This window comes from Anomalospiza imberbis, chromosome 3 (assembly GCF_031753505.1).
Source record: "Anomalospiza imberbis isolate Cuckoo-Finch-1a 21T00152 chromosome 3, ASM3175350v1, whole genome shotgun sequence".
Taxonomy (NCBI): Eukaryota; Metazoa; Chordata; class Aves; order Passeriformes; family Viduidae; genus Anomalospiza; species Anomalospiza imberbis.
In genome coordinates, this window is record NC_089683.1 from 99,074,932 (window position 1) to 99,093,324 (window position 18,393).

General features: G+C 53.7%; 3 protein-coding genes across 9 annotated transcripts in view; 1 reads left to right on the plus strand and 2 right to left on the minus strand.

Annotated features, from left to right (window-relative positions):
• The window catches only part of LOC137471556 (phosphofurin acidic cluster sorting protein 2-like), a 54,489-nt gene extending 54,160 nt beyond the window's left edge, over positions 1-329 (minus strand). The window contains exon 1 of one of the 2 annotated variants that reach the window (XM_068185982.1): positions 61-329. In XM_068185982.1, the coding sequence (XP_068042083.1) occupies positions 61-257 (197 nt within the window). In that variant the 5' untranslated portion in view covers positions 258-329. The remainder of the gene's footprint in view (positions 1-60) is intronic. The other variant, XM_068185983.1, reaches the window with a different exon arrangement.
• A 3,256-nt stretch (positions 330-3,585) lies between these two features.
• LOC137471563 (transmembrane protein 121-like) lies at positions 3,586-10,703 on the plus strand. 5 transcript variants are annotated; one of them, XM_068185999.1, is made up of 3 exons: positions 3,586-4,777; positions 5,733-5,836; positions 7,054-10,703. In XM_068185999.1, exon 3 carries the CDS (start codon positions 7,055-7,057, stop codon positions 7,985-7,987), a length of 933 nt encoding a protein of 310 aa, XP_068042100.1. In that variant the 5' UTR covers positions 3,586-4,777; positions 5,733-5,836; position 7,054; the 3' UTR covers positions 7,988-10,703. The 5 variants fall into 5 exon arrangements, with proteins under 5 accessions (XP_068042100.1, XP_068042099.1, XP_068042098.1 ...); XM_068185998.1 differs by lacking the exon at positions 3,586-4,777 and adding an exon at positions 5,227-5,382 and having other exon boundaries at positions 5,733-5,839; XM_068185997.1 differs by lacking the exon at positions 3,586-4,777 and adding an exon at positions 5,227-5,382.
• On the minus strand, positions 10,298-18,318 carry RRP36 (ribosomal RNA processing 36). Of its 2 annotated transcripts, none has more exons than XM_068186002.1 (7): positions 18,099-18,318; positions 15,421-15,559; positions 12,541-12,607; positions 11,666-11,770; positions 11,469-11,543; positions 11,250-11,367; positions 10,298-11,012 (listed from the first exon to the last, which is right to left on the minus strand). In XM_068186002.1, the coding sequence occupies exons 1-7, from the start codon at positions 18,301-18,303 to the stop codon at positions 10,873-10,875; spliced, it is 849 nt and encodes a 282-aa protein (XP_068042103.1). In that variant the 5' UTR covers positions 18,304-18,318; the 3' UTR covers positions 10,298-10,872. The 2 variants fall into 2 exon arrangements, with proteins under 2 accessions (XP_068042103.1, XP_068042104.1); XM_068186003.1 differs by lacking the exon at positions 18,099-18,318 and adding an exon at positions 17,382-17,491.
• Between the last annotated feature and the right edge of the window lie 75 nt (positions 18,319-18,393).

The window sequence follows — 18,393 nt, forward strand, 5'->3', positions numbered from 1 at the left end:
CTCCTCCCCGGCCCCTCTCGTGTCCGGGCTCCGCACAGCCCCGGCGGCGGGGCGGCTCACCTGGGCACGCAGCTCGGCGCCGACCGATCGATCTCCCACGTGGCGAAGAGGTTCATGGGCACTGGCACCGGCACCGGGCTGGCCACCGCCATCGCGGCCGCCGTCGCGGCCGCCCCGCCGGCCGCCGCTGGAGGCCCTGCGGCGGGGCCCGAGCCCAGCGCACCGCCCGTCGCCGCCGCCGCCGCCATCGCCGCCATCCCGCCGCCGCCGCCGCCGGAGGCGCTGGGGGGCGGCGCGAGCCCCTCGCCTCAGCGACGGCCTCCACCCCGGCGCGCGCGCGCGCGCGCGCCCGCTCCTTCGCGGCCCGTGACCAATCAGAGCGCGGCTGGAGCGCGGGCACGAGCCAACCGGAGCGGGGAAAAAGGGCGAGGACCGCGACTGATGGCAAACAGCCAATCGGAGCCGAGCGAGGGGCGAGGCCGGGGCGGCCGCTGCCCAATCGGAGAGGCCGGCGGGGCGGAGCCAGCCAATGGGAGCGGCGCCGCTGCCCCGGCTTGGCGGGGGTAGGAGGGCGCGGCGTCGCTCCCTTTAAAGCGCATCGGTCGCCGCTCGCGGGAGCGCGCTTAGGGGCGCGGTCGGGCGCGCGCGTCCCACCGCCGGGACTGGTCCATCTGTCCGTCCGTCCCCGCACCCGGCCAGCGGCGGAGAATCCCCGGGGCTGGCCAGGGCCTCGGCCATGCACGAGCTGCTGTGCCGGGGGTGACGGCGAACCGACGGTGAAGACGTCCGCGGGAACGCCCGCGGCGATGGCGAGCCATGGAGCGCCGCGAGGAGAGGGTGCCCTCGGGTGAACAGCGGGGCCGGCCAGCGGATGGGCCTGAGGAGGAACAGAGCAGCTGGACGCGGGGGCACGGCGGGTTGAAGCCAAAAGGAAGCCGAGACCTCTGACTGACTCTTTCCTCGAAACACTTGGGAACTCCGAACAGGCTACAGGGAGAAAGGCAGAAATCCCCTTCAGTCCCACTGAACGTCTCCAGGGCAATGCAGCAAAAGGAGGAACCTCGTCGGCCAGAAACTGCAAGTGGTGGCTGTCATGGGTAAAAGCCATTTGTGACCTGGAGACCATGCCCAGAGCTTCAACAGCTGAGAAGGCATTGCAGATTATAAAGCATGTGCAGGGCAGAGCATCCCTAGGGACAGAGCTGAGGCCAAGCCTGTGACACTGCAGCTGGACAAGTGCACTCTGTTCTGGTAGAAAGCATAAAAGTTCCCCTTCTGGACCTTGCCTCCAGCAGAAGTATCTGTCTGAAATGGCTCTGTCTCTTGAAAAAATGGGACATCAGAGAAATCACGTAATCAGTGTAGAGTGGTACAGGTTGAGGACTCCTGAAAGGAAGCAGAGATGGTCCAAGAGCTGCATTGAAAACTGTGAAAGAAGCAGCCAAGTCAATAGTGGTCAAACCAGAAAACAAAGAAAAGCCAGCAGCTTCTGCAGGGACCTGTGCTCCTCAATGAATTTAGCAGTGCCAGAGTTTTCCATGGATGCAGTGTTATTCCAGGCAGACTGTAAAACATGGCTCATGCCAGTGGAGGAATTAGACTCGGAAAAGTGGCAGCAGCAAAATCTTGCAAAGCAGCCTAAAACATCCATGGTTTCTACTGTCAGTCTTGAGTACTGTGTTTTCAAAACATTACCAGCAAACATTTCAGGGGCACCTTCCTGAATACTGATATATAATTTGTAGTCTATCCCTTGTACCACTTCTTTTCACTTGCATTTGTCAGGTCTGCATTTGCTCTGCTGTTGAGGTTCAGGTTGGTCAGTAACATGCTGGTAATTCACATCAGATTCCAGTTTGACTAGATGGATAATCTGAACCATCATGAAACTTTTACTTCTTGTTCCCTGCCCACCTTCCATGCCCATTTCTGCATCTGATAAATGGCATGGATCTTAGCAGAGTTGCCCAGAACTCCTGACTTGGTCTCAAAACAGCTTGATTGCTGCTTCAATGCATTTGCTTTCCTTTAAGTAAGTCATTAATGCACAAGGGGACCTTTGCTTTCACCCTTGACAACATTTTCTAGGGGATCTTAGCAGAGGCCTTTGTGTAAGACCAGCTGGACCAAGGATGAGCTGTATTTTTTATAGCATTCTGCCAATTAATGTGGAAACCTGGGCTTTGCAGCCAAAGAGAGTCACACAATGGTCATGGCCTTATTCTCAGCATTTGCACCCATCATTGTTTGACCTCAGCTGGGTGTCACCACTGCCTTTCCCCAAAAGCAGCTGCCTGCTCCAGAGGAGCTTGCTAAATCTAGGGTCTTGATTTACCCTGAGAAAACCCACTGCAGTCCCTCCCCAGCTGTTTGCTCTCATCCATTTGCTTTCTAGTCTGAGTCACCATTCCTGGCTGTTTGTGTGGTACTTTAATAGCATTGAGTGCTCCAGGTTTTCAGCGATGCCTGCTCACTTCCAGGAGATCAGAGACACCTCCTTGCTGAGCCCAGGGCAACCTGCTGAGGTGACTGCCTTCCAGGTACTTCCCAAGGGCTGGCAGTCCTGCTGCTCCCCTTTTCCCCCACCTTTCTGAAGGATGCCCATCACTTCCAGCCACCTCTGCTCTGCTCTGGGGCTGTGTCATGGTTTACAATCTGTGATGCTTTCTCAGAGCTGTTGGAGCTCTGAGGGCAGGTCCCCAGGTCATAAATGGTCTTTCCCTGTCGCAGCCACCACTTGCAATTTCTGGTTGATGAGGTTCCTCTTTTTTGTTGTCTTTCCCCTGGAAGGATGTTCAGTATGACTGAGGTGCATTTCTCTGCCTCTTTCCCTCCGGCCAGTTCCCTTCAAGTACTTCTTGCAGATCACTTGGGTTTTTTGGCCTTCTGGCTTTTTTACAGATTAATTTATGCATTTGTCCTCAGGTTGTTTCAATATGCTTTATTTATTTGGGGGCTTGTCTACACAGCCCACTCTTCATTTTTTTCATGTCTTCATGTTATATTGGCTTTGTGCCTACGGCATGACCTACCCACAGGTGTGCTCTTCCGCACATGGTGGCTTTTCCCACTCTTTGGGGTCAAAATTATTGTGTGTTTTTCACTGCAAGTCCCAAAGCCTAGTTATCTTCCAGCTTAAACAAAGGCTGATAGAGTTGTCATCACATTCAGCTGCTTTCCCAGCTCCTCTTATGCTGAGACCTTTCTGTGTGCCAGCCACCCACTGAGGTCTGCTTCATTGTGGAGAAGGTCCTTGAGGACATCAGGGAATTGCTCTTCAGCATCCAGGTAACCCATTTGAAATGTGCCTTCAGAAAAGCCTTTTACTTACTGTATGTGTCACAGTTGAAGCTCTCAGCATGGTCCCCAGGCTACTGCCAGCCTTTCTCCATTACAGCCACTGCTTGTTGTTCCTTGCTGACAAACTTCCTCTACTTCCCGCAGCTCCCCTTTGAGGATGTTAACGTGACTGATGGATTTCTCCATCTCTCTCCCAAAAGCCTTTGAGTACATTGCTGTCACTGTCCAAAGGGACTTTTTAGTGCCAATGATAGGGTGAAGGTTTCATGGGCAGAACACAGAACAGGGCTAAGCTGAAGATGCTTCTCCACCCAGGTCTGGAGCTGGCAGCAGCCAGAGAGCAGCTATGTGTCTGGGAACCCTGGTGTACCCTCTCTGGTTCCCTTCCATTTTATCCATGATATAGATGCATCCACATACCAACTCTGGCACCCCAGCTCCAGCATCGTGTTTTAGAGAAGCACAGAAGTATCTGTTCTTGCTCTGGCTCCTTATTTTTATGTGCCTTGTTAAAGCAGCTCTTTACTGCTTCCCACATGAATGTTGTCACCTCCCGTCCTAGTCTCTAGTGGAGACTCAGGGTTTTTATGATTCCAGCTCACAGATGAATCATCTTGTCTTTAGCTCTATTGCTTGGTAGGTTCCTCCAGCACCCCTGTCCCGCCTCTCTCATGTGGATACCTCTGTGGTGTCCCCCTCCATGGACAGAGACCTTTTGCTCTTCCCTGCATCCTGCAAGAGACTGCTCGGATAGTGAGAGCCAGTGCTTCTGTGTCCTGGAGGAAAGAAGTAGATTTTTGCAGTGTTGGCTTGCCCTCTTGTGCCTCATGTTGCTCTCCACTTGAGTTGCAAGGTCTTTCATTTTTGGAGGCAGGTTGCTTTGGTTGCTTTGTTTCCCTGCTCTTTCAGCCCTTCTGGGGAATGCTGTTTATTCCTGGGTTAGGAGAATGCTCCCACAGCCAAACTCCTTACCTTGTTGCACGTGTCTAACCCAGAGCTCTGCTCCCTTCACACAGGGCCTCCACCTGTCTGCATCAACCAGTCCACACCCACTGTGGGACACATGAGCCAAGCCTGGATGCTGGTCCAGTGTCTCCGTTTGCCAAGGACACCACAGGTTAGATTTATGTGTTCCTGGTGGCAGCTGAGATGCCCCAGGGCATTAGATCCAACAGGGACCTACAGCCACTCTGTCAGCAGCTGGATGCAAGGAGGGCTGCACTTGCCCTGGCACTGTGTCACTTGCACTTGTCCTTGCTCTCAGATCTATGCCTGGTTTTGCTCATAGCCCATCTCCAGAGATCTTAGAGCTTTCCTGTCTTCCAAAATACATGTATCTACAATGAGCATTTCAAAGTCAGAGAGGAAATACACTGAAAAACCTTCCCTGTGTAGCTAAGACCTACATCACTTAGAAGAAAGTTTGGAGTTAAATGCAAGAAGCTGCTTAGGCTGATAGAAGAGCAGTTGCAGAGAGGTATGTCCACCAGGGTAATCGAAACCTTTCTCCTTCCCTGGCCTGCTCTATCTGCACACAAGGTGCTGGTGGTGCCAAGCCCTCCTGCACCAGAGCCCGGCGAGGCTGGGGCTTTCCAGGACCCTGCAGACCGGCACAGCTGGGTATCAGGTCATGCGTTCCCCTGCCCTCTCCACCCAGCAAGGACAGGTCGCGGCCCCAGTCCCTCCTGGAGGGCAGACATCCTTGTCAGGCCAGGCTTCCCAGGGCGCCACTGGTTCGCCTGGGGCCTCTGCTGAGCTGCGGCCCTGCGGCGTCTGGGTCTGGCCGGGCAGGACGTGGGCTGGAGACGCGTGGGGATGCAGGCGGTGGCCCCGGGACGGGAGCGGATGGGGACAGCCGGGCAGCGGGAGCGAGCCCGGGCAGGGAGACCGGAGCCGGAGGAGCGGCGGGCGGCGCCGGGCCCGCGGGTGAGGCGGGGGCCGCCGCAGTCCCCGCCCGCCGCCCGCCGGGAGGGGCCGAGCGCCGCCGCCGCAGAACCGCCGCCGCCGGGCCGCGCCGGGCGATGCCGCGCCGGGCCCGGGGCCGCCGCCGCCGCCGCCCTGCGCCCCGGGGAGCCGCCCGAGGTAAGCGGGACCCGGGGGGGACGGCAGGCCGGGCCCCCGCGGCCGGCGGGCAGCGCCTGCCCCCGGCAGGCCCGGCCGATGTGGGCAGGGGGCTCGGGACAGGCGGGGCCGGGGGTGCCCCAGCGCTCCCAGGGGACGGAGCTCGGCGGCGCGGCCCGGCTCGGGCCCCGGGGCGGGGGCCCGTCCGGCAGGGCCGTGCCGAGCCGGGGCCTGGGGTTCCCCCAGCCCCCGCGGTGCCAGGCGGGTGAGCCCCCGGCCGTGTGGCATGCTCCAGATGTGCCCCATCCACGGGCTCCCCCATGCCCGCCGGCCTCTGATCGCTCCCCCTGAGAGGCACCTGTGTCTGACAGGTTCAGGCTTCGCTGCCTCCCGCAACGTGCCAGGATGCTGCTGGGCCCAGGGATGCACGACTGCGCCGGACGCCTGCTCCCTCAGCCAAAAAGCAGGAGTTCAGGTAGCTTGTGCCCAGGGCCCTGTGCCATCAATGTCAGCACCAGGAGGAGCCATGTGCAGGGGTGACCATTAACAGTGCGGCCTCCATCCCTCTCCCAGGCATTTGTTCCGTGGTCAAGTGCCACCTGCACGCTGCCCCCTGGATGAGCAGGATGGTGTCCCGGGCGTGCACAGCCCAGACGTGGCAGAGGCGGGCTCCGCGTGGGCAGCCCTCGTGCAGCACTGTGCCACACAGTCATCAGCCCAGTTTCATCCTCCATTTCATCCGGGGGGCTGGCTCCCCTCCAGAGCAGCTGCCAAGATCTGCCTGGTGAGGCCCCAGCTCTGTCCTCCCTCTTTGCCTCTGAAGGCAGCTGCCTGCAGCTGTGCTTGGTCAGGGGGAGGGAGTCTGACAGCCCTGGTGCCGCACAAGGCAGACAGGGTGCTTTTGGGGACAGTGCCTTGCTCTGCCCCAGCCCAGGAAAGCTGAGCATCCCACAGAAATTCAGGGCCTGTTGCAGAGCTCCTTGTGTCTGGGAGCTTTGGGCTTGTGCTGCTTTTCCTTGCTTTTGGTTTATGGTGTTGGGGCAGGGTGGGCATTGGCAAATAGCTCTAGGCAAAGCTCTTGGGGGGTGTGAACCTGAAGGAAACTGAATATTGGGCCAATTTTTTCCCTCCCACCCCACAAGACAGCCAGGGTAAAATAAGCCAGGTTTCATCTTGTGCTGTGCATGAAAATAAAGAGACTAAAAAGAGAGGTCCTGGATCATAGCATTTAAGGGCCTGCTTGGGTTAAACACATAAGTCTAGTCTTAGCTTGCCTTGTGGGGGGAAAATATAAGCAGTACCACTGGCTGGGAAATCCCACGGAAAATAAGGCATGTACCCTTCATGGTGGCAGAAGCTAGTCAGTGTGATGAGCTACCAGAAGAGGCAGTGGGATCCCAAGTGCTTAAAGTGTCCCAGGTGTCCAGCCTGCCCCACCGTGTGCTTCCTAGGAGCTGGGTTTCAGCCAGCACATGCCACCAGGATGGCCTGGTCAGTCTCAGGAGGTCTTTGGCTAGAAATCTGCAGGTTTGGAACAAACCAGGCACATAGGATGGGAGAAATTTATGAATGGCTCCCTCCCTTCTTTCAGCCATCCACAGCTGTTGAGGAGAGGGTGGCAGAAGGGGGCCTGAGGGTGGGAATAGGAAATCTCAGCAACTCCCTGATGACCCTGCCTGTTCCTCTGTGCAGGATGGTTCCCCCACCACCTGTCAGCAAGCCCCATGTGTGCCTCTCCACAGTACTCATCATGACCAGCCTCGTCCTCATGGATGCCTACCTGGTGGAGCAGAGCCAGGGCTCCAGGAAGCTGGGCATCTGTGTCATGGTGGCAGTGGGTGACATATGCTTCCTGCTGGTCCTCCGCTATGTGGCTATCTGGGTTGGGGCAGAGGTAAAGACAGCTAAGCGAGGATATGCCATGATCCTCTGGTTCCTGTACGTCTTTGTTCTGGAGATCAAAGTCTACTTTGTATACCAGAATTATAAAGCTGACCGGAAAAGCTTGGATCTCATAGCCCGCAAAGCGTTGACCTTGCTGCTCTCCATCTGCATCCCAGCTCTCTATGTGTTGTTGGTGGCCACAGAGCACATGGAGTATGTCAGAACATTCAAGAAGAAAGAAGATCTCCGCAACCGCCTTTTCTGGGTCATTGTGGACATGCTGGATGTGCTGGACATCCAGGCCAACCTGTGGGAGCCTCAGAAGAAAGGGCTGCCGCTCTGGGCTGAGGGCATCATGTTCTTCTACTGCTACATTTTGCTCCTGGTCCTGCCATGCGTGTCCCTGTGCGAGATCAGCATGCAGGGGATCGGCATCGTGCCGCACCGGATGATGCTATACCCCATGCTGAGCATGCTCACCGTCAACATCGCCACCATCTTCATCCGAGGCAGCAACATGGTCTTCTTCAGGGATGCCCGGGTCTCCAGCATCTTCATGGGCAAGAACATGCTGGCCATTGGGATGAAGGTCTGTATGTTTGTGCAGTACCAGCGACACCAGCATCACGCTCCCCCGGGGCCGGACCCGCAGCACAGCACCCCGGCCCAGCCGCCCACGGGGCTGCGCAAGGCCCGGGACCAACCTGTCTGCCCCGAGGAGCTGGCCCAGGACAACACGTGACGAGCCAGCAGGAGCTAGAGCCTGGGCATCCCCGTGCCTGGCCGTACCTACAAACCCGGGGCAGGCTGCAGAGCTCCCCGCCTGGACAGAGGGCAACGACCCTGCTCCCTCCTTCCCTGGGCAAAACGGCTCAGGGCCCTAAGGGGCGCATGGTGAGGGCCCCCACAGCAGCCTCTGTAAGGCTGCAGAGCAGTTTGGAACCTCAGCACCCCACCTGGTAAAACAGCGGAGCAGGGGACGAGGCCAGGGCCGCCTTCCATGAGTTGTGTCTGGGTGAGGCCAGGCAGCCCTACCCGGTGCCAGGCTCCCTGCCAGTGCTCCCTGTGCAGCACTGCTCTCTGGCCAGCCGGGGTACCACACGGGGACACAGTGGGTCACCCACTTTTCTGTTGTGGTTGGCCCTGGCTCCAATGTAGTCCTTGGCAGCAGCCTGTTCCCCACTGTGTGAGCTGAGGTCCCCATGCAGGGGGAGCAAGGCCTGGGCCTCCCCCTGCTGTCACCCCTCTCAGCCAGCTGCAGGCCTGGGGGGACCCAAAAAGGGGTGACTGTCCTTTTTTTGTATCTCCCTCTTTGCAATAAAAGACCTGAGCCCTGCAGCCTTTTCATGTCTGTGTCCCTGCCAGCAGGCAGATCCCCCCCCACTCTTCTGGGGGCCTTGTGTGACTGGGTGTCTGTTCAGCTGCAGAGCATGTGGAGAGGCTCACTCAGTGACCACCTAGGGCTGGGGACAGCATCCCAGGCCACTGGGTCTGGAGCCATTCCTCCTGGCCCACAGATCCTGCGAGCGTCTGGTGGGCTCTGAGGGCATCACTGACAGGGGGCACGTGGCAGCGTTGTCAGCCACCACCGCCTGTGCAACCAGGGCAGTCACATCAACTGGGACCAGTCATGCCCAGAGACACCCACAGCAAGTCCTCACACTTCAGCTGGAGGGACACCAGTGCACGTCTGCCCAAATTGCCTTAAAAACAAGGAAAAATAAGCCAACTGCTTGAGGCTGGGAGGCTACTGGAAAGAGCAGCTCCCCAGCAGTAGGAAGCTCTCTGGAGATGTTGGAAGCATCTGCTTCCCTTGGAGCTGGTGCTGTGATGCTGCCTCTTTCCCAATACCCTGAGTGGCACCTCAGCCCTGTCTGAGCTGGGAAAAGCCCCAGGGTTTCCCCTGCTGAGGCTGCTGGGCCCAGGAGCTGGCAGGCACACGGGCCACAGGCTCACTGCTCACCACCACCGTGCTTAGCAGAAGCAGGTGACGTCCCAGCAGGTGACATTGCAGACAGGCACAGGTTGCAGCAGGAAGACCTTTAGTTCCAGAGGGGCAGGAGGGGAGAGCAGGACCACTCTGGGGGTGCACCAGCCTTGTACCTACTGCACCAGACCTACAAGCAGCAGGGGATGGGGACACAGGGACTCAGGAATGCTGAGGAGTGCCACGTGACCGCTCAGCGAGGCCCTGGCAGCAGGTATCTAGCCAAGCTGACATATCCCATGTCTACTGCCTTCCCCCAGTTCCATTAAGTCCTCTCACCAGAGCAGAACTTGCATCACCCACAGGAACTACAGTGGAGGTAAGTGGTTCAGCAACACCCTCAGGCCGGCTGACCTGCTCCTTGCTCCATGTTTTGCTCCCAGCAAGGCCTGTCCCCAGGCCCCAAACACCTGCGGCCATCCACACAGCACGGCTGTGCCCAGGCACTCTCCCAGCACACTCTGACCTGTCACACTGGGGTTATCTTAGCCATCCCCTTGTCAGCACAGCCATGGCAGACAGGGGAAAAAGGAAAAAAGCAAGAGGGCTGGTGGGATATTGGAGAGAGGCACTGACTCCCCTAAGGTCAAACGCCTTTGACTGTAACAGGCTGACAGTGTACATATTTCAGGTACATATTTCATCAGTTTCCTAGAAGCACTAATAACCCTGTGGAGATGACCCTGAGAAACCAAGCTGCTCTAAAGGAGCGATGCCAAGCAGCAATACCTGAGCAGTCACAGCACGCCCCGTGTATGAGGAAGGCCAGTCACACCTAGATCTGCATCAGCCCACGTGGAGTGATCCTCTCACCTTTACTCATCTCTTGCGAGACTACTTCCAGATACTGATCCATGCTGGCCCACCAAAAGATAGCTGTTGGTTGTCTGGGCTGACTCCACTTGAGTATGTGAAAGGTGTCAGAGGCTGGAGCACTGCTAGGAAAGGCTGAGGAAAAAGGATTCATTCACCCTTAGGAAGAAAAGACTTTGGGGAGACCTTACAGGCCCCTTTCCCACCCACCCCTCAGACCTGTGACAAAGCTGCTAAGACAGAGCCAGGCACTTCACTGAGAACAAGACAATGATTATGGACTAACACCAGGTAGGTTTCCTGGATGAGGAAACAAAAAGTTCCATCTTGAGAACCTGAAGCAGTAGAGCAGAGGCCAAGAGAGGTGAAGGCATCTATCCCTGGACATTATCGGATCCCACCAAAGCAACCCTGGGCAACCTGATCTGAAGTCAGGGTTGCTGCTCTGAGCAGGGATTGTCCCACATCCTTTTCTGCCTCAGTGGAAGTCTGAAAGAACCTGGAGTAGAGTCAGCAGTGCAGGGCAGGACTCACACCTTCCTTGCTAGAGTTAGAAATGAGCTGGTGCAAGGGCAAAGACAGCTGTCATCACCATCAGCACCTGCATGACACACTTGTCACCACCCAGGCATTATCTAAACCACAAGCAAAGCAGATACTTCAGCTACAAAAAAACCCCATTAATTCCTTCAGTTCAGACTCTGCTCTGCTGCCTTACAGCATCACTGTACAGTGGAAGGCAGATCCTGGGAAGAAGGATAACCATCCTCCAGGCCTGGCCAAGGCCGAAAGAGCCATTGCCAGACAACAGCATGACTGTCCAACAGTCACAAGTTCTTCTGTGAGGGCAGATGGCGCTTGTCTTTGATGGCATTCCTCTTCCTCTTCTTGTTTAGGAAGCTCTCCAGCTTTCCGCTCCTCTTCAGCTCTGCATACTTCTCAGCTAGTTCCAATTTCTGCTTCTCAGCTGTAGAGGAGAGGGAAGTCAAGTTTTAAACTGAAGCCCAAAACATCTCTACAGAGCAGCCCCTTCTCACCTCTCCCTCCCTGGTCCAGGCTTAGCTTGTCCCTTGAGTACCAGCACTAGAACAATTCCCCCACAGCTGTGTGGAATAGTATGGACACCTTGCTTTCCAGTGCTTGAATTCCTCCCAGCAGTACTACCTCTAGGTCTTCCTGCAGCATGCTCACACCAAGTACTTACATTTCTTTAGGAAGAAAGGTTTCTTTCCCTGCTTGGCCAATTCCCTCTGTTGTCTTTTCAAAGACAGCTCCCTCTCTCTCAACTTCTGCTGTTTTTTCTGTGCCTGTTCCTGCTGTGTCTGTACAAAAAGGATGGCCTGTGTCAGCATCAAGGCAGACCTCAGGTCACACGTCCTCTCTCCTGGTGCCTCTCAGAGAGGAGATGCTGCACTGAACTCACCATACGGTTCAGGAGCCGCTGAAGTTTCTCCTTCTGTTCCATGTTCCGGCATTTCTTCAGCTGTTTCTGAACCATCTGAAGAAGAGAGCAGAAAGCTGCATGACTGCCTGCCTTTCACCTCCACTGTGAAAAGCCTTTGAAGAAGTAGCCCCTGCCATGCAAGGTTCTCCCAGGCAAGGACAGGCACAGAGCATCACCTCCTTCTCCTGCTTCTTGATGCTGTCCAGGAAGCTGTATGTCTTCATAAATATTTCAGGCTTATATTCTCCAGACAGGTCATCAAATCGAGGGTCTCTCTGGACCTGTCAACAGGGAAGGCAGGAGCTATAGCCAGTGTTACCCTGTTAACAGCCTGCTCACTCTCCCTTCACGTATCAGCCAATTTTTTTCCCCAGCAATGTTATGCTCCCACCACTGAAATATCTGCAGTTGGCAAAGATTGAGTACAACAGTCAAGGTAGCATCCCCAAAGTCATGACTGCATCAAGTTTATCATACACCAGACATCTTCATATGCAGGTCTGCCACCCAGAAATATCCAGGAATAACAGCAGGAATGCTGCTGTCAAACACCTGCAACTCCCAGACCAAGAGCTGGCTGAATATGTGTTGTCAAGGTGATAGATTTGGGAACTCAAACCTATCTAGATTTTCACAGATTAACTGGGTCAGGTCATGCAAAAAGGGTGGGACAAAAAGAGGTCTCTAAATGTGGAAATTATCATATTCTGATGATCCTGCAATGATAAGTCAAAAGTTACATTCGGATTGGAAAGCAGATGGACATCTCAACTTCTGGGATTAGTACTGAACAATGACCATGGTTTGCAGTGGAACTGTTGTTGATGGCTGTGACTGCACCTTCTAGAAACGTCTGGGTCACAAACTCTCAAGTTAACCTGCAGCTGCTCCAACCCACCCGTTGTTCTCCCCAGGGAAACACTGTCACTGTTTGCACTCCCCAGTGGTCCTCCAGAAGTAGCCTGTGCCATCTGCAGTAGCTCCATTCCCAAGTGTGTGCCCCGTCAGCAGTGCTAAGGGAAGTCCTGAACTGGAAAGGGGCAGTACCCACCTTCTTCCTAACAGGGACGACTTGTCGCAGGAAAGGTACATGCTTCTTGGCTGACATCTCCAATGGCCTGAAAACAAGAAAAATGTATTTAAGAGGAGCAAATGTCAGAATGAGACCCAAGCTAATATGCTGGGAGGTCATTTGGACCCTCAGAAGAACATTACTGCACAACAGACTCTCCCAGCTCAATCCTTACCATGATACCTATAGAAAGCAAAGAGGTGACTCAGTCAAAAGCCACAGAAGGCTGCAACAACCAAATACATCAATATATGGTTAAAAAAACCCTCTAAAGAACCTGGAACAGCTCCACTGTATCGAGTGAAAACCCACCACCTGCATCAATAAATGTGTTGTACTGATTAGTCCTCTCATGAAGTCACAGAATGGCTGGGGGTAGAAGGAACCTTTCCTAAAGCAGAGTTACCTAGGAGCAGATTGCACAGGATTGCATCCAGGTAGGTTTTAAATATCTCCAGAGGAGACCCCACAACCTCACTGAGCAGCTTGTTCCAGTGTTCAGTTACCCTCACAGTAAAGAAGTTTTTCCTCATATTCAGCTGAAACTCCCTGTGTTTCAATATTACCCCTTGTCTTGTCACTGGATGCCACTGAAAAGAGGCTGGCCCCACCCTCTTGACACCTGCCATTTTCATATTTCCAGTGATAAGGTCCCCTCTCAGTCATCTTTTCTCCAGGCTAAACAGTCCCAGCTACCTCAACCTGTTGTCATAGGAGAGTCACTCCAGTCCCCTAATCTTTTTTTTTTTTTTTTTCTGCTCTCTACTGGACCCTCCCTCTCCAGGAGCTCCACGTCTCTCTTGTCCTGAGGATCCCAGAACTGGACATGGCACTCCAGACTGGCCTCACCAGGGCTGAGTAGAGGGGCAGGATCACCTCCCTGACCTGCTGGCAATGCAGTTCCTAATGCACCCCAGGATTCCACTGGCCTTCTTGTCCCCCAGGGCACTGCTGGCCCATGGACAGCTTGCTGTCCACCAGCACCCCCAGGTCCTTCTCTGCAGAGCTGCTGCCCAGCAGGTCACCCCAGCCTGTGCTGGTGCCTGGGGTTGTTCCTCCACAGGTGCAGGACCCTGCACTTGTCGCTGCTGAATTCCAGGAGGTTCTTTGCTGCTCAGCCTGTCCAGGTCTCATGGAATGGCAGCACAGCCCTCTGTGGACCAGCTACTCCTCCCAAATTTATGCTGTCAGCAAACTTGCTGAGGGACACCCCACCCCTTTACCCACTGATGAAAAGAGTTGAACAATACTGGACCCAATACTGACCACCAGTGACAGGCCTCAAACTGGATCCTGTGCCACTGATGACGACCCTCTGAGCTCTGCCATTCAGCCAGTTCTCAATCCACCTCACTGTCATTCATCTAATCCACACTTCCTGAGCCTTCCACACTTGCCTAAGAGGATGTTAAGGGAGGCAGTGTCAAAAGCCTTGCTGAAGTCAGGGCACACAACACCCACTGCATCCATACAGACCTCTCCCAAGAACCTTCTTTTCTTCCACGTGCTTAGAGATGGCCTCCAGAAGTAAGTGCTCTATCGCCTTTCCAGGACTGGTCTGTAGTTTCCCAAGTCCTCCCTTCTTGCCCTTTCTAAAGACTGGAATGACACTGGCTTCCCTCCAGACCTTAGGCACCTCTCCTGCTCCCCATGCCCTTTCACAAATGATAGAGAGAAGCTGAGCAATAACACCTGCTGAGAGCACCCACAGCCAGCCACAACTGACACTGGGGCAGGAGCACAACCCCACAGGCACAAGTTTTCCAAATCCCTCTTAGGGCAGTGTTCAGTGTATTCTCACATCTGCTGAGGCCACAACCCTGCACAATGCTCTGGAGTCAATGCTGAAGCCAGCTCAGTGCCAGGGGATTTTCCTGAAGCCCTTTCTTTAAGAAGCTCACTTCCATAACAAAAACATGAGAAAAAAAGCATGTGGGATTTACAGCAATACATTACTTAAAGGATTAGAGGAATTAAACAAAAGCAGAATTATGCAAACTGTGTGGCAGAAATAGACACTGAGAGAAGATGTTGCACTACACAAAATGCCCCAGAGTCTTGAGTAAAAAGTAAAGCAGAAATATTATCCTAACCAATTCTTTATGGCAGGAAAAATGTATTTTCTGTTCTCTACTCATGCATTGAGCAGAGATTCAGAAATAAGTTAGGCAGTGCCAGTGTAACAGAAGAAACCCATTCAAATCACTTGAGTGCCACTCTGAGGACTGAAAACTAGCTAAATACTGTAAATAAGTGGTAAGGGTATTGCTGTTACCAGTGGGGGCCTGTGGAGAACTGTAAAAAGGTATGATAGTTTTTGTTGTGTTGAATACAGGGAAAAGTCTGTGATGGTGAGTACTGTAGAGAGGGAAAAAAGGAAAATGAACACAGACAAGCCACAGATGAGAAAGCAGCAGAAGGATGAATGGAATTCCAGAACAATGGTCTGTGACTGTAACTCCAGGCAGAAGATACTGATAAGCTGGAAGGGGTTTAGGAACCAGCAGGGCAATTGTTTCAGGTCACAGTGGACACTGTCATAGAGCTTGAGAGGCACACCATGCCAAGCGTTACAAGTGCCTTAATACTGAGGGTATAAAGGCATTGAGTGCCAATTTAACTGTCAAGTGACAGGTGGCTGCTGGGGATTTGGAGAGAACAGGATATTAAGAGCTCTGAAAACAGCACCAGACCAGTCCCAAATGAACCTATAATGGCAGGCATTATTGTCCAGTACATTAAAGGAGATCTATGCCAGCTCCAAGGCAACATCACTGCTGTGAGGAGGTCCCAATGTAATTTCTGGAATGCAGAGAGCACACATACACATTTTTTCTCATCACAGAAGAGCCTTTTTACCCCTTTTTGCCTTGTTGCTGCTTCAGTGTAGCTTTGGTAGGCTTCACAGTTTTCTTCCCACCAGGCACCTTCTTGCTCACTCTCATCCTTGCATCACTCTGCATCCGCAGGAGTTCTTCAAAAGACATGTCAGATTGATCTGGAAGAGAGCACAGGGTACACCTGAACTGAACAGCTTCTCAAGGCACTTCTCACACCCAAACTCCACCAAGAGGGATGTCTCAGAGCTTGACACAGTGACACGAGCACAGTGGTGCTATCCCTGTACAACTCCATGGCAGAAAGAAACCACTGCATCTCTCAGCCTCTGATTCCTCTCCCATTGATCACTTCAGTCTTTACCCCTTACTAGAACAGAGCAGCCTCCCCCTCTCCCCAGAGTGCCTTTGCTTCTCTCTCCACTCAACAGCACACACAAGACCAGTACAAAGTTTTTACCTGGTACAAAGAGCAGTATGAGCTCTGCCCTGGGCACTGCGAATTCTGAGGGGTCACCTTTCAGTCCTGACTTTCCCACTTTAATGTTTCTTTAATATCCCCTAATTGTCAGTAACCTTTAATATTTCTGATAACCAGAATGCAAAAATATTATCATCTCTATTATCATACTATTCTTTATTCTAGATTTATACTTCTAGGTGTTCAGAACCAACAACTGAAAGCATTTCTTCAGTCAGCACTTGGATATACTCATTCCACTCTTGTGTAAGGGCAAGAAGGGGTTTGCACTGTGTCCCTTTTGGAAGGGAAAGCCTTGGCAAACTGACTTAGGTGGTGTTTGGCTGCTCAGCACCTCTGAGCAGTGACAGGCATATGGTCTTTCTGAGCCTCTGCAATACAAAACACACTAACTGTGGCCCAGCAGGGACCATCACAGCCTGTCTGTGATACTTTGGCCAAATGCCAGGTGCCCCCCAAGCTGCTCTTGCAGCCCACTCACTCCCAAACCCTTCCCACAGAAACATAAAACATTGTCCCGTGAGCAAGGTTTGTGTGTGCTCTGCCAAATTCAGGAAGCAACATGAGGTCAGTCACACTGGCTCAGAGCATGGACTCATCCCAAAGCACTCTCATCCTGGCAATAACCAAGACTTTCAGAAACTACTCTCATCATCCAGAAAATATAATGGGTACAGCCAAGAGCTGCCTCAGTAAATGTTTTCATTTTGCTTGTTCTGAATGCTCAGGAACTCTGCTATGATGACGCTCATTAGTGCTCTGAGGTGGGATACAGGAACAGTGACTATCCAGTCTGCTGCACAAGGGACAAAGGAAATGTGAATGCAGCATGATTTCATTGCACTGCTTCCCCTAAGCACCCCCCCCATCTGAATTCTGAACAAGGACAGAGGAAGGACAAAGAAAGCATTAAAAGAAAGGAATTATGATGTGGAAGATACTCTTAGCACTTGATGAAGACAAGGCACCATCACTTGCACTCCAATATTCCATTTGGTTGAAATTCCAAAACAATACTGTTTAAATAGCAAAAACTTCAATAAAAATGAGATAAAGATACCATATAAAATGATGCCAAAAGGAGCTTTGGTATAAATCAGACAAAGCAAAGGCATGCAGAGTTTCCATGATAAAGTACTTCATTACTGGTACAGGAGACTAAACCTGACTACCTGAAACCTCACATGGAAAATTATTTCCACATGGTAGTATCAGTGCACAAAATACATCCTACTGCCAATTTGGAGGAGACTGAATTAACCACTCACAGTGATAAAAACATCACTGGACATCACTATAAAAAAAGAAGCCTGTTCTGGAGCAGAAGTGAATGGTCCCAGCAGGCATTCACTGCTGGGCAGCAGATTTGGCAACTGTGTGTGTGAAAAGGTTCTGGTTAAAAAGGCAGGATTAGCTTATTTTCCTTGTTCCTTGCATTCTTTTTTGAGAACTTAATTTCCCCCTTTTTTCATTCCTTCTTCTCCCCTTGGAATATAACTTACATGTTTTCTGCTGTCTCTGTCGTCCATTTAATTTTCCCTCCTGCCATTTTTTTCCCTTCATCCATTATTCTGTGGATTGTTTCCTTCTTTTTGCACCTCTTGATAAGCTACTGTTACCTGCTGATAATAGGGGCATTTCCTGCTCTCAAGCACAGCCTCATGTTTCCTCTCCTCCTACAGACTCCTGTGACACACGGACCCCTTACGCCTTCCTCAGCTGAACCTGCAGGGAGCTATACAACCTGCAGAGCACATCAGTGTCCAGGATGCAAGAACAGATGGCCTAAAGAAATACCTGATATCTGCCCAGCCGTTCCCTGCTGAGACAAAATCAGTGCTGGATTCCAATATAACTCCTCCTGCTCCAGAAACAAGATCACAGAGGGCCCTGACGGATGGCAAAAGCAAAACTGCTGTTCCATTCCCATCCAGCTGTGGGAAGGAAAGAGTACTTGTTGGTGATCCTCCCTCTGAGCTTTGCTCACCATTTCCTCACCAGAGGAAAACAAAATGTCTACAACAGATGGTGAGGCACCCTGGCCACCTCTAGAAATGTGCCTCCCCCGACGGCCCCACACAGACACACAGGCGGGAGCTGGAATACGAGAGGGCACCGAGGCACTCGGCAGCTCGTTTCCCACCGAACGAGCGCCGGGAGCCGCGCCCCGAGCTGAGGCCGCCGCCTTTCCCGGAGTCGCTCCCGCCGGGTCCCCTCACCTTTCCCGCCAGCCCCCGCCACGCTCCCGACGTCGTCGCTCTCGTCGCTGGAGCCAGAGCTCTCCTCCGCCGGCTCCAGCCTCCCGCGCAGCTGCTCTGCGGCCGCCTCTTCCTCGCTCTCTCTGGCGGCAGCGGAGGCGGCGGCGGCGGCTCGTCCTCGTCCCTGTCTCCATCCCCGTCCCGGCCCCTCCCGGCGCGGCCCCATCGCCCCCGGGACCGGCCCCGCGCCCCCGGAACGGCCCGCGCGGCACCGGCGGAACCGGAAGTGGGGCACGCGCAGGCAGAGGCAGTCACG

Coding starts and splice junctions, on each gene's coding strand:
- LOC137471563 (XM_068185995.1), top strand. CDS start 5,979: ATGAGCAGGATGGTGTCCCGGGCGTGCACAGCCCAGACGTGGCAGAGG. Junction 6,146..7,053: donor CAGCTGCCAAGATCTGCCTG/GTGAGGCCCCAG, acceptor TCCTCTGTGCAG/GATGGTTCCCCCACCACCTG.
- RRP36 (XM_068186002.1), bottom strand. CDS start 18,303: ATGGGGCCGCGCCGGGAGGGGCCGGGACGGGGATGGAGACAGGGACGA. Junction 12,608..15,420: donor CAGCAACAAGGCAAAAAGGG/GTAAAAAGGCTC, acceptor TCTTGTTTTCAG/GCCATTGGAGATGTCAGCCA. Junction 11,013..11,249: donor ACCTTTCTTCCTAAAGAAAT/GTAAGTACTTGG, acceptor TCTCCTCTACAG/CTGAGAAGCAGAAATTGGAA.